The sequence below is a fragment of the Procambarus clarkii genome, chromosome 11, assembly GCF_040958095.1.
Source record: "Procambarus clarkii isolate CNS0578487 chromosome 11, FALCON_Pclarkii_2.0, whole genome shotgun sequence".
NCBI lineage: Eukaryota > Metazoa > Arthropoda > Malacostraca > Decapoda > Cambaridae > Procambarus > Procambarus clarkii.
This window is the reverse complement of record NC_091160.1, coordinates 48,554,466-48,569,952: the sequence shown is the minus strand read 5'-3', so window position 1 is coordinate 48,569,952 and position 15,487 is coordinate 48,554,466. Positions and strand designations below refer to the sequence as shown.

The 15,487-nt window shown below is 36.9% G+C and overlaps 1 protein-coding gene across 4 annotated transcripts; it reads right to left on the bottom strand.

Annotated features, from left to right (window-relative positions):
- Window positions 1-3,323: 3,323 nt before the first annotated feature.
- Window positions 3,324-15,248, bottom strand: LOC123758400 (uncharacterized). Of its 4 annotated transcripts, XM_045742757.2 has the most exons (9): window positions 12,387-15,248; window positions 7,917-7,998; window positions 6,082-6,202; window positions 5,832-5,903; window positions 5,349-5,564; window positions 4,512-4,634; window positions 4,153-4,302; window positions 3,775-3,973; window positions 3,324-3,461 (listed from the first exon to the last, which is right to left on the bottom strand). In XM_045742757.2, exons 2-8 carry the CDS (start codon window positions 7,965-7,967, stop codon window positions 3,897-3,899), a joined length of 810 nt encoding a protein of 269 aa, XP_045598713.2. In that variant the 5' UTR covers window positions 7,968-7,998; window positions 12,387-15,248; the 3' UTR covers window positions 3,324-3,461; window positions 3,775-3,896. The 4 variants fall into 4 exon arrangements, with proteins under 4 accessions (XP_045598713.2, XP_045598715.2, XP_045598714.2 ...); XM_045742759.2 differs by lacking the exon at window positions 5,832-5,903; XM_045742758.2 differs by lacking the exon at window positions 7,917-7,998.
- Window positions 15,249-15,487: the final 239 nt, after the last annotated feature.

Below are 15,487 nucleotides of genomic sequence, written 5' to 3'. Positions count from 1 at the left end.
CCTGGTAAATATATTGTTTATAGTCTATTATATCAATATTATATAACTCCCACTAATACCTCTGATGTTAATGACATTATTCTTTCTCTTAAACCAAAGTCAGGTGCCCTGGCTGAGATACAAACTGTAACTTACAAAAAAAAAACTCCTGATTTCATGCTACAGCCATTGCATTGCTCTACAACAGTGCACTAACTAATGCCTGAAGAGAAGTTCCACGGCTGCTTCTCTTGAGAAAATGCCAGGAATCCAATAGATTTATGCTGTAGAAAGTGCTACTATTTCTTCCAGTTGAATAAAAACCAGACTGGTGCATGGCTTTCCCAAGTTCTTCATCATAGCGAACATGGACATAACACCACCAAAAAGCAAGAAACTTTCATTTAGGCTACACAGTGAATCAGCTTTAGACAATCTTACAGAGGCACTTTACAATATTAACTGGGATTCTGAATTCAATAATACCCATGATATAAATTCATTAGCTAACCTCTTCCTCTCCAAAACTCTAAGCCTCTACAACCTCCATTGTCCCCTTCTTACCAAGCAAGTAACTGACAAAAGATTAAACAATCCATGGCTCGCAAGTGGCATTCTCAACTCAATCAACAAGAAACATGAATATGAAAAGAAAGTTAGGATTGGCCTAGTTTCAAAGGAAGTAGCTAAAAGGTACTCATCAATGCTTACCAGTATCATAAGAAAGGCAAAACTTGCATATTATGTGAATAGATTCAATGAAGCAAAAGGCAACATGAAAAGCACTTGGAAAACTATCTCTAGTATCCTAGGAACTAAACAACACTCACATAACCAAATAAAACTCTACAAGGATGGGGATATACCGTCAACTGATTTAGAAATGGCAAATGAATTTAATAGTTTCTTTTCATCGGTTGGTGCTAATCTTGCCAGTAAAATCCCACAGACTCAAACACATATTAACACATATCTCTCAGGCAGCTATCCAAACTCTCTTCTCCTTTCACCAATCAGCCCGGCAGATGTTGTGTCCATCATACATTCTCTAAAAACCAAGGCATTGAACACCAGTGAAATTCCGTCCATTGTGTACAAGAGAGCCTCCCATGCCCTTGCCCCACCCATAGCACTACTGTTCAACAAATCTATAGAGTATCACACCTTCCCTGATATCCTCAAAAAAGCAAGAGTAACGCCAGTCCATAAAGGAGGCAATCCGGCGGACATAAACAATTATAGACCAATATCAAATCTACCCATTCTATCAAAAATATTTGAAAAAATTATTTACAAACAGCTCTATTCCTACCTCGTAAAATTCGACATACTCAGCCCCTGCCAGTTTGGCTTCCGGTCCCAAAAGAGCACCAACGATGAAATCATTAGTCTCCTTCACATTATCTACTCAGCCCTTGACAAAAATGAGTTTCCGATTGGACTCTTCATTGACCTAAGAAAAGCCTTTGATACTGTTAATCACAACTACCTCTTACTTAAACTCCAGCATTATGGAATCCGAGGCCTTGCCCTTGACTACATCCGATCCTATCTTAGTGACAGACACCAATATGTAACCATCAATGATACAACTTCTTCCACTCTACCAATTACCGTTGGAGTGCCACAGGGCAGCATCTTAGGACCTCTTCTATTTCTTATATATATAAACGATCTGCCTAATGTCTCTAATATTCTCAAACCTATATTGTTTGCTGACGATACTACCCTTATCTACTCAAACCTCAACCCACATACACTAAATAATGTTGTGAATAATGAATTAAAAAAAGTCCACTTATGGATGTCAACGAACAAACTAACATTAAACATCGAAAAGACTTACTACATCTTATTTGGAAGCAAATCATCAAATGCAATTCAGCTACAGATAGACAACATTAACATCAGTAATAAAAATAATGGCAAGTTTCTTGGCCTATTCCTAGACAAGAGACTCAACTTCAGCACCCACATTCAACACATAACTAAGAAAGTCTCTAAGACAGTTGGTATACTCTCCAAAATCAGATATTATGTTCCTAACTCTGCTCTCCTCTCACTATATTATGCACTAATCTACCCCTATCTTAATTATGGTATCTGTGCATGGGGGTCTACCACTGCAAACCACCTTAAGCCCATCATCACACAGCAAAAATCTGCTATCAGAATAATAACTAACTCTGCTTTCAGACAACACTCAACTCCCTTGTTTAAATCCCTAAACTTGCTAAATATTAACTCCCTCCACACATTCTCTTGTGTCAACTACATTTACAAAACCCTGTTCTTAAATGCAAACCATGCTCTGAAACTCTCCCTGGACAGATGTAATAGGACCCATTATCACCACACCAGAAATAAATATCTCTTTGATATCCCCAGGGTCAAACTTAATCTGTGTAAACACTCTATGCAAATTAAGGGACCTAGTCTATGGAACTCACTCCCTAGTGAATTGAAAAACTGTAAAACTTTTGCCTTATTTAAAAGCAAAACCAAAAAGTACCTAACTTCATCTTCTTAGTTTCCTACACTGAGCTTTAAATTTGCTCTGTACCTAGTGTTACCCAATCTCCTAATTTTTATGTAATATCAAACAACCTTATCATTGTGTTCATTGCTGTCTTCTTTTATGTGCTAGCCATATGCTGTATTGTGACTACCAATTTTTGTCAACTACCATTCAAGCTGTCATTGCAATCAATCTTATATTGTTTCTGCTGTATTGTGCCTACCAATTTGTTGTCAACTACCATTTTAAGCTGTCATTGCAATCAATCTTAGCTACCAATGTGCTTTAATACACTGTACCTACAATTTTCTCTCATCTTTTTTTTTCATTTCATGTAATCTGTTATCATTTTTTTGTCTATAAATTTTGCAAGTATATACCTCCTTAAAATTTTCTTAGATTAAGGACCTGCCCGAAACGCTGCGCGTGCTAGTGGCTTTACAAGACTGTAATTACCATATTTGTATCCTCACATTCCTTATGTACATTCTTGTATATGCATAAATAAATAAATAAATAAATCTACATATCCGCACTTGCACCTAAATATTGGGGTATACAGATCATACCTTCCTGCCCCCCCCCCCCCACAAAAAAATAAAAAAAATTGAAGTAAAACAATTTTATTTGGCAAGGGATTCAAGTGTGGCTATCAATATATGTGTAAACCAACCCATAAACAATTCTCTGTATGGTTATAAATACGTATGTGATATAAATACGTCTTCATAAGTGAAGATACAGTGGTAAAGAGAGTGAAGTATAAATGGTTATATTGATGAAGACTGTAGCCTGGGTCACCTGAGCAATGCCAGCTACCAATACTAGTATCAAATAAATGTTTCTTAAAGTAACCTACCACTTAAAGTTACAAAGATGCACAAATTATTGGAGCTTAAAGTTGTGAACTTGCTCTCACTGCAGTTCGGGCAGGAATTAGGTGGATGTGCTGGTACAACAGGCTCTGTTAACAATTAAATTTACAAGATCAGCTATGTAGCAAAATAAATACATGTTTCAATCATTACATTTTAAATTACTAATAATTTTTTTAGCATTAACTGGAGTTACATGAAAGATTTATATTTAATAACAAATAATAATTCATTTATTTAACTCGAAATCTGTAATTAATGAGGTAATCAATAATTAATGAGGAAAATGACCAATACAAAAACTACTAAAAAAATTACATGAACTAAATAAAATTTTAAAACACTGCTTGGTTCAGGATAGAAATGAGAGTATAAGAAACAGACTACAGGTACATTACTTACTCCAGTGAATGACATTCCCATCTGAACACACAGTTTGTGTTGGGTCTAAAGGCTCGAAGAACCCATTTTTCCAGCAGAATCGCTGGTGGAAAGGCATTACAAAATGCTGCTGCTGATCACATTTATGACACACAAAATTGAAAGCAGTCTTCACATTTTATGCTTGCCTCACAACTTCTACATTGTGCACAACATTTGCCTGGTTTTCCAAAAAATAATGTAATTATGTACTTTGAATGGTAATACTGGATTTAGAAATATTGTATACCAAGTTTAAAAATGACAAACATCTAAGTGTATTCAAAGATTGACATTAATCATGCATTTCATAATTACATTGAAATTTATCCATAATTACACACTAAAGATGTTATTTACCTTTATCTGGAACTCCCAACTTCGACAATGTCCAGCTAAACAACATTGACCTACGTTCTCCCCATTTAATCTCACAATTTTTTCTTCTTTTTTGCCAATCAGAAATGCTTGTTTGAGAATCATAAATTTCCTCCAGTTCTGCAGCAAGTACTTTGAAATATGGGATTCTAAATTAGTCAGGAAAATCTTCAAGAGCAAATAGATGTAATAAATAAAAGTGTATTTTATACATATTATATAAGCATCTAGAACAACTGACAGCTTTCAGTAATGTGTTAGTTATACTATGTTATATATATATATAGTAGATACTAGGTACTAAGATTATATTACATTACATAGTTCAAATAGGGACGTACCAGAATTCAATGATTTTGGTGTTTGTTCTGCAGCTGGTAAATATGTTTGAGTATATGTTGGTACACTAGTTGAGAAGTCAGAACTTTGAATGTGTGGAGGTGAAAGAGAAGCAGGCAGAAGGGCTGTTTGGCAGAAAATCAACCTTTAAGTATGGTAATTCCACAACACTTTATCTATTTTTAATTTGTAAACTATATACATTTTTTTGCTGTCTATGACCATCGCTGCCCCTATCTCCACCGAACACCGGTGTATTTGCGGCTATGCAAGGGCAGACCAATATGGCAGCCATGGCCTAATCTGTCATAAGACACAGGGAGAGATTGCCAGATATGAAGCAGTCAATGACATTATCAAAAAAAGTTTGGCTAGTTTGGTTCAGATGTAATACAAACAAAGAGCAACGGTTTCAAGTTCAACAAACCAAAATGTAGGGCTGACAACAGGAAATTATTTTTGACCCAGAGGGTTATTAACACATGGAACTGCCTACCCACCAGAGCTGTAACTGCCAAAACTGTGCTGAATTTCTAAATATACCCAAAAAAAGAACATAAAGGCAAATGGGGGGAATTTCGACAAGCCGCGGGCTTCCTGTACTCTTCTAGGCTGCTAGAGTTTGTGGCATTCAGGTAAATATCTGTTTTCAAAGGAGAAGTTGACTATAACCTTGGATTATCTATAAACAAATTTTGAATAATAAAACACCAAAAACCTAAATAATGTTAAGTCTGAGGCAAAATGAAATCTACACTAGCAATTAAACCTATCATTATACTATGATATAGGAACACACAAACATGGGTCATGGAATAAATAACTAAATAAAAAATTACCTTCTGATAAGTTTGAACGTTGTGTTTGATTGATTTCAATAATCCTGCAGTAATTTTCTCCTTTTCCTTTCTTGTTTGAAGGCTTCAGATAATTTAGGTCCTCAATATTTAAACTTCGCTTCATATATTCACATTTTTTCTGGAGAGCTGAGTTTATTTTCAAATATTCACGATGAAGGTTCTCTTTAGCTAAAATTGCTAGTGTCTGGAGACCTTCTGTTAAAAAAATATACATTCTCAATAGGATACATTATAACTGTAGCAAGAGAAGCTACATTAAATGTTTTGATGTAATTGTCTAAACCAATGATCAAAGTGATAGAAATTATAATGGGATGATGGATTTCAAGCCAATTATGCTGAGCATAGAAAAAAAATTCTGTTGTTATTGTTAAAACAAAGACTTACTGTATTACACAAGGTTGTAAACTTTGATATTAATGTATTATAAATGCCATAATCAAATGATTTTATAAACAATACCATCATTATTGTCCGGAGTTATTCTTGGTACATCTGGTAAGTAAAGATAGTTTTCAGGAGCCAAGAACGAATCTGCCTAAAAAATATTGGACGTTGTACATTCCAATTTGTTGCAATAGCCTAGTACTGCATACTAATACAAATTAAAAAAACAAATTGGAAATAATAGCTAGGCTAACATAACACAATGACATAACATAACACATCTTTATTTGTAATTTTGTCAAAAGCTGATTAAATGTTTTTTTACCTGCTAGTATGTTGGCTGGGGTCGATCTTCCAGGCATATTTATTCTACTGACTTGTGGTCTTAATGCTGCCGCAGTAAAAGGATTTGTGACAGACATTGTACTGCTTTCTGTATCATCTACCTATTACAAATACAAATACAATTATTTATTCAGGTAAAGATTCAGATTCAGATTCAGATTCAGATTCAGATGTTTATTCAGGTAAGGTATATACATACAAGTGATGTTACATTAATGGATTGATATATAGATAGAGCTAGTACATACAATGCCTAAAGCCACTATTACGCAATGCGTTTCGGGCAAGAAAAACATTAATATCTAGAACTTAATACTAATTGAGCATAAAGAATAAAAAGTGTTGAGAACAAATTCAAATAAAGATAAAAAAAAAAGGGGGAACATGACTGAAAAAGCAGCACAAATACAATAGGTTGACAGTGTTGATTAAAAAAAAAGAAAATAACGGACATGGGTTGACAATAGAGGAGTGAGGTAGGTTACAGGGAATTTATTAGGTAGTGTTTAGTTTTTATCTTAAACTGGTTGAGAGAGGTACTGTCTTTAACATGGTTGGGAAGGTCATTCCACATTCTGGGCCCCTTGATTTGTAGAGCATTTCTGGTTTGATTAAGTCGAACTCTAGGAATATCAAAACTGTATTGAGTTTTGATAAAGTACATACATACAAGGTAAGATACAAAAGTAGATGGATTTATAGATAGAGGTAGTACATACAATGCCTAAAGCCACTATTACGCAAAGTGTTTCAGGCGGTCCGTCTAATTACCACAAGCTACCACAAGCTACACAAGCTTCAGAAAGCTTCCTGGCAATACGTTAGTAATGAATAAATATGATATATTTACTCATTATAATGTTGGTGCTGAATGTACAACACGAAAAAACATAATTTTAATCTGAAAAAGTATATTTTTATAAAGAAATTTGGCGAAAATAAAAAGCTGGTGACGCCAAATCAAGTCGACGATCCAAGCGTCGGTTAGGTTAGGTTAGGTTTGGTTTGGTTAAGTTAGGTTAGGTTAGGTTAAGATAGGTTAGGATAGGTTAGGTTAGGTCAGGTCAGCCTAACCTAACATATCATATTTATTCATTACTAACGTATTGCCAGGAAGCTTTCTGAAGCTTGTGTAGCTTGTGGTAATTAGACGGACCCTGTTTCAGGCAGGAAAAACACTAAGACTAAAACTTAATACTAAAAGATATTAAAGTATAAATTGAGTTGAGAAAAAATAAGAAAAAAATGGAAAAAGGGGAGGGGGGGGGGGTGAAACATGGCAGAAAAAAAGTAAAATACAATTTGGTCAACAAACAGCATTGTTTTAAATAGAAGAGATGGGTTGACATTTTGGGGGTGAGGTAGGTTACACTGAGTTAATTAGGTAGTACTTAGTTTTTAACTTAAACTGGTTGGGAGAGGTACAGTCTTTAACATAATTGGGAAGGCCACATTCGAGGTCCCTTGATTTGTAAAGCATTTCTAGTTTAACTAAGTCGTACTCTTGGAATATCAAATAGGTATTTGTTTCTGGTGTGGTGCTCATGGGATCTGTTACAACCTTCTAGGAAGCTTATTATAAAAAACATAATTGATAAAAACAACATGCTGCATACTAAAAACGTATTGGAATGTGTATACCAATATGCAGTAAAATATATTCTTCCTACACATAACAAGCAAAACTTTAATACTGCAACAAGTTTTTGAAAATTATTTAACTAAACAGCAATGAAACATTTGCATTCTTTTCAATTAGTAAAATATTACATATGAAGGAATTATTTACATAAATGCCGAGAAAACTTTACATACCATGCCCAAATCTAGGATCTTCTTCTTCTTGATAGTAGGTGCAGTTTGCATGAAGGATTTGTTCTCCCGATGACTGCAAAATCTAGGATCACGTGTGTTATTGTTTTTGAACGAATGATCACATGTTTACATTCATTGCGATGAAACTAACAACTTTTATTTATTTTTTTTTTTTTGAGATATATACAAGAGTTGTTACATTCTTGTACAGCCACTAGTACGCGTAGCGTTTCGGGCAAGTCCTTAATCCTATGGTCCCTGGAATACGATCCCCTGCCGCGAAGAATCGTTTTTTCATCTAAGTACACATTTTACTGTTGCGTTAAACAGAGGCTACAGTTAAGGAATTGCGCCCAGTAAATCCTCCCCGGCCAGGATATGAACCCATGACATAGCGCTCGCGGAACGCCAGGCGAGTGTCTTACCACTACACCACGGAGACTATGACGGAGACTTTTAATTATATACAGCTTTTTATATCAACTGTTTTACTTAAATTATTTTCTGTTATAGGTTCTAAATATAACTAATATTTGCTTCTTTCTTATGCCATTTGTAATTAATGTCATAAAGCTTTATCATCAGATCACCAAACTGTGCCTTTTCATATTTCCAAACTGAAGTCGAACACCCGAAAATGAATATATCCATGAAAACTGAATCACGGCCTACTATTTGGAGAATTGTTAGTTCTTTTTCATACTAATATGTCTAGTTTGTGTCATATAAGTATTCATCCCGATGGTTGGTAAATATTGGTGAAACAGAAGGATAAAAGTTAAACATCTGTTAACTTTTCTTTTAAAGTACTGTATAGCTGGAAAATATCAAGGCAAACCTTCGACAATCTGCCGATTTCCTTTCCTCTTCAAGGTTACTATTGTTAGTGTCTGTTACGGTAAACCTATGTAAAATAGGAAAAAAAATTTCAACAGGACCCTGCACTAGAGTTGATGTTGGGAGACGCTCTGCTTCGTGGCTGATGGATTAATATTTGACTGTTGGTCAGGACTTGAGCATTGTTAATTACAGTTACACTCTGTTGGAGCACTAGACGGTCAATGGTCGTCGTTCATCTTTATGATAGGTTCAGTTTATTGTTTAGTCGGGGACTGGTCAAGTCGTATACTGCAATTTCGGATACCGGGCTAGAAACAACTTCGTTCACTGAGAAGTTTGTACATACAAACCATTCCGTTCGTATATGCGCTGGTTTATGTTCGCTGTTGTTCTCGTCTGAATAAATACATGGCACGTGTGCATATAATTAGCGCTTCCATTATTAGAATTATTTATCCATTATTAGAATAACAAGGTGCAAACCATACCCCCTTACAGTTGAACTCTATTTATTTATATACAAGAAGGTACATTGGGTTGCGAGAGTACATAACATATATTAAGAGGTACATTGTAGCAAGATTTGAGATTAAAGGATTTAAGACTAACCACAATGCCCATTACCCCTTTACCCTGTTGTCCTTAACTACACAACTATACAAGAGTCATTAACACGTATAATGGCTGATCCCCCATCACGATAGCATGAAGACCAATTGCCTGACCCACAGTCCGTCTTGCTCCTCAAATAATTTTCGGGTTAACATGAAAACGTCTCTCGAGTTTATCTCTCTAATGTTGTTTTCCCATCTTTCATTTTATCAGCTTAGTTCCTTTATTATGCCTCAAATACTCATCCATTGAGCGGTAGTTAAACTGAACCCAAATTGAAAAAAAGTTCCTTTTGCTAAGCAAGCTACAGTCTTGATAATGTCAGATATATTGTTTGTTAACACATTTCTCAACAATGAACAGTCAGTTTTATCAAGCTAACATATCCTAACACAACGAGTATATTATATTGTCGTTTTAATATGGAACACGTACACATATGCGAAACGTGGAAAGCTGGTGTCCGAAGTGGTAAAAATATTAGTGTGCGATGTTGTCAATGTACGAAGTGTCTTGTATCCGTTTAGTCACGGGAGACATCTCCCGTCAGGCAGGGTGCGATCGCACCTCCACAGATCTCCAGTATCATCTACTGATACTGGTAATGGCTCAGAGAGGGCATCCACTTACGGGTTATTCATGGCTGTGCCACCTTTTGGGTGGCTTAATCTTCATCAATCACCAATCAATCAATCTATTGTTTAGTGGTCAGTATTTTTCAGTTTATTGACCAGTGCGTTGGCATCAGTTCTCATTGACGAACGAGCAAAAATTAGAAGGATTTAAATCGTAATTTAAATAGTTATCTCATTCCTTCTTTCCTTTGAATGTCAGTGACTGTGCTTCTGCTATGCTTAATTGCCTCAAAAGCGGCCAATTTTCATGATACCTTAAATTATAAAGGCAAAATTTGGGCTGAGTATACAAGTATAAGCAAAATTGACTGAGTATCCGCAAAAGTTAAGAAAAGAAAACAGCACACCCGTTACATTAAAGAAAACGTATTCCTCGTTTCGGGGAAAATATTCTAGGGAGGTCAGCCGGTAACTGGAACAGCCCGGTAAGTGCATTTATGTACTAAATACGTAAGTATGAAAATGTACTTATTACACTTAGTATTAAAACATACTGTCTATTCGGAGGATGGGTTGCACAGTATGTAGAGGACAGATAGAGGTTGGAGGCAAACATATTGTGTGATTATTTTTGTTTATGTGTTAAAGGGGAAACATTTTTATTGGAGTGTCGATGGGTTGCAGGTTTGTCCTTTGGGGAAGAAGTTGCTGAGAACTTCAAAGCCAGCACAGAGGGAGTAGTTGATGAGACTCCAAGGTAGTGGAGCAGAGGAGCTCGAGCTGTGAGGAGAAGCAGTGAAGAGGAGTGTCACGTGCTTCTGTTGAGGTGGTGAAGCACCACAGTTGCTCGAGGGAACTTCATGGTGTAGCAGCCAAGAGAGCTGTGGAGGACCCTAGCAGAACGGTGAAGCACCGTAGTTGCTCAAGGAAACTTTATGGTAGCAGCCTGGAGGAGCTGCAGAGGATCCTGGTAGTTAAGCCCAAGAGAACCTGAAGATATCAGGGTAGTGAACTTCCAGAGGTGGAAGGGAAGTTCTGGTGGATTACTTGTAGGGAGATGATAGTGTTTGGTTGTCATTAGCGTGCAAGACGCAGTGAGAGGTGAGTGATTGTTTGCATTCTTATGTCAATGAGTGTTTTATACTGAAGTTTAGAGTTACATTCGTAGGCTGGATTACATACAGATGTATGTGTTCTAGGACTGATAGAGTGATCGATTGATCATTGTTGTGTATCAAGGAACATTTATACTGATATATATATATATATGTTATTGCATTCAATGCTGGATTTCCTTGTACATGTTTATAGATATATTCTCTTGCTGATGGTGCAACATTGTAGTATAAGACTTGATTTACTTGAAGAGGTAGACAGTATCAGGTGGGGAATCAGAAGATAGGATACCACTTGATAAGCTGATGATAGAGTTTTGATGGTGTTGGAGTGCAACCTGATTGTAATAATATAGAGTATAGGATTCATTATTATTATATGTGTGTATGTATTGTATATGTGCTCTGTCCAGTAAATGTGTTCCAATTTGCTGGTGTTTGCCCTTGTCCTAGTGAGGCTTCCCAGGAAATAGTAAAGGAAGAGAGAGAGAGAGAAAGAACCAAGAACCACTGCTGTGGACAGGGTAGAAGGTAATACTAGTAAGTCAAAGGGGGAATGAGGAGATCATATCACCTAAGGAGAGAGTGGGGAGTCACAGCGGCTCGAGTGGGTGTGTGCACGTGACAACGAGGCTAAGTGTTGGAGACGCATCCCCTAAATGTGTGACGTTGAGCCCCTCTCCAAGGGCCAGAAGCGCCTAGTGTGATCTCCTAGAGAGGTATAAGCATTCTACCGAGTTGTGGGTTGGGTTGTCCGTAGAGAAGGATCAACGACGACAACACAACCAAAACCCAAACTATCATAACACAAACGGCTATTTTGGACACAGTAAAAGTATCCATGCATATACATGTTAAGAAGAGATGACAGAAAAGAGCATTCCCGGTTACAGATGTAAAAAAATATGCCCCGATATGACCACAACATTCAAGATACTGAGGGGAAATAGACATGGTGGACAATGACAGTCTCTTCACATTGAGAGAATTAGGACAAGAGGATACAGGTGAAGCAGGGAACACAAATGAATTGAAGGAATGAAAGGAAATATTCGTACCTTGTATAGGTGGTCCACAAGTGGAATGAGCTGAAATAAGACTTGTGGAAGTCACCTCCATCCACAACTCTTAGGCCAGATTCGACAAAGAATTCGAACGTTAAAACAGTTAGATTATAACACAACAGGTATAACAAGACTAGTAGGCGAGGCACAAGGAGCTAGACCTCACTCCACCGTAGTCACAGTTAGGTTTATACAAGTATTGTTAGGTAAGTACACCAGTAAGAAGATTATGTAATCGTAAGAAACACTAGAAGATATTCTCACTGTGAGAGACACCGGCAGCATCCGCTTGGTCGTGCCGAAGACGCTGTTCAGCTGACGGTGACCAGCTGAGCACTGTCGATGAAGCGTCCACTACTGCTGCAGATGCCTTAGAGGCAAAACTTATATTCCAACGGTTATCATACTTACACAGTTGCAAGAATGGTGAGGCATCAAACATACCAACAATAATTTCATGAAACTAATAACTGAGTGTCCTTTATAGTAACATAAACAAATGTAAATATCATCTCACTAACCATATTTACCCCTTCTTCGTCTTGTGTCTGACAAAACAGAAAACAGAAGAACCCAACACGACAGATCGATACGATAAATTAAAGAAACAGGTCAATTAAGAAATCAGAAAAAAAGAGAGGTCTTAGGCCGTTAAGGTGGCCATTTACGTGACGATGAATCTTAGAGCAACTATGTGGGAAGATTGAGCGAAGGACAAAACCACTGAAAACAGTATCCAGTGAACTATCCACTAATATATATCGGGGAGGGAATTGTCAATATACTAATTGAAATCGGTCTTCACAAACAAAGACCTTCAACATTTATTCTATATTGAAGCAATCAACCAAAACATTGAGGTAAACAAACTATGTAAATTACAGATAAAAGATGGATTTACTTAAAGAGATTGACAGGCTTAAGCCAAGAAAATTTCCCTCTTCTGACGATGTATTCAGTAGAGTCCTTAAAGAATGCAAGTAGGAACTTAGCGAGCCTCAAACGAGTATATTACAAAAATAAATCGGAACTGGCATGATATATGTAGCCTGGAGGGTTACTAATGTAATCCCAATATTCAAGAGAAAGGAAGAAAGAGTTCTTGCTGCAACTATAAGATTGATATTGAACTTGGGAAAGCTCTTAGAAGCAATAATGGCAGCTTATATGAAAATCATGTAGAAAATTACAGGTTGATAGGAGACATCCAACACACGACTGACATGTAGTCCTTCCCGTCCCACCAATTTACTTTCTTTATTCAAGTATATTCGAGGCTGTTGACAACAATAACAAATACAGTGTTGTATAACTGAACCTCAACAAGGCCTTCGACACAGTTACCCATGAAAGGCGATTAAGGCTGGAGGGCACAGCATCGGAAGAAACACAAAATTGGGTCACAACTTGGCTGAGAAGCAGCAAACAGTGTCAGTATCGATGAATTCGGAGTGAATGAATACCACGAGGCATAATTTTTAAAGTTCCTGCTATTATTGTCGTTTATGTTATTTGGAAGTGCGCCTCTGTGAAATTGTGGTTAGAGCTTAGAGGCATTTGAGAGTATTCACACGATATATAAGGACTTGGGTAAAAATCTGTTGATTAATTGGTGGGAAAATTATCAGCTGTCGGAAAGTTATTGGAATGATGCGCACGTCTTCATTGCTACATTTAATGTTTCTACGACAAATAATTATACAACTAATCTTACTACAACTAATATTACTACAAATACAGCCACAATTATATCTACTTCTATTTGGGTATAACAAGCTGTATTTTAAAAAATGATGAAGCTCTTCATTTTGGTTATAAGTAAAGTTTGATTCTATAGTAAATACGATTTATTCTACTACTAGTACTATTATAATTACTACTACTTTGTATAATACTATAACTACTGATGTGTTACTACTAATATGACTACTTCTGCTACTTTACTACCATTGTAATTCTACCACTGCTACTTTGATTATTGTTACTACTTCCGCTATTACTACCACTGAGACAATCATTAATTCTGAGACTGTTGCGACTACTTCAACTATTACTACTACTGATGCTTGCTACAACTGCTACTTAGACTACGACTGTGACTTACTACTACTGTAAAAAATCACAATAACATGTTCCTCTTTCTTTGCATTCACTCTTCTCCGGGGAAGGTAAACTCGGCAGTTAGTGTTGGACTGTTTCTTTGATGAAAACTTTTCAGTTGGTTTCCAGCGATACTTTACTTTATAGACGGTGTATATAATTTGCTTCAGGTTGTATATTCCTTGCTTCAAGATATACATATTTAGTTGAAATTATACCTATTTGGCATAAGTTATACATATTTAGTTTAAGTTATACACTATTCTTAGTAAAAATAGTGAATGATTAAATATTCACGATTAAATAAACACGACTTAGTTTAAGTTATACATATTTGGTTTGTTACAAATATTTGGTTATACATTATTTGCCTCCTTATAAATTTTTTGGTTTAAGTCAGTCATTACTTCCTTTAAGTTATACATTATTTAAAAGTATATGCATTATTTATTTCAAGTTATACAATACTTGCTTAAAGTTACAAATTATTTGCTGAAAAACATTAATTACAATTTTCAACGAGTAAACAGTGGACTGATCAGGTGCAGGTAGTAGGCACAAGTGTAATTAGTGGATACAAGTACAGGTAGAGACCCCAGATATAGATAATGGTCCCAGGGGATGGTTATTGTCTCAGGTAGGTGGTGGATGTACCTAGGGGTCTAGGTTTACCTGGAGTTGGCTTTGAGAGTTGTTATTCTCAAGTCCGACGACAGGTCGCAGGAGATACCTAGTGTTTCCAGGTAGGTGGAAACAACCACCTAGTGTTACCAAGTATGTGGAAGAAGACGTCTATGTTTGCAGGTAAATGCCTGCAGGTGGGCTCAGATCGCTGGGCGAGGGCAATCGTCGGGCTGGACACAGTAAGGAAAGAAAGGGTTGGTGTTGAAGAGCAAAGCTCCTGTGCAGGTCTCAACAGTGGCTGGTTGACCGTCGGTGTGACAGTTGAAGTACTGCTGGTCACACGTCGTGCACTTAGGGAATAATCCTGTTGACGTGCACGTCATGGACTCCTGGCATCTTCTAGACAGAGATGATTCCTCCCCCGGGGACCGTGGGGTCGTTACACAGTGCTTTACAAGTGGCGCCAACCACACAGTGACCCAGCTGTACGTCAAAGATGGACCCTGAAGGGCAGGTATTATGGAACATCTCGTAAGGTAGTCCCACATCGACACACAAGTAGTACTTGGTGCAGTCATAGGGGTCAGGTGCTTCTGTCCCTGCGGCATAGCAGTAGGCAATACACGGGTCGATGCAACACC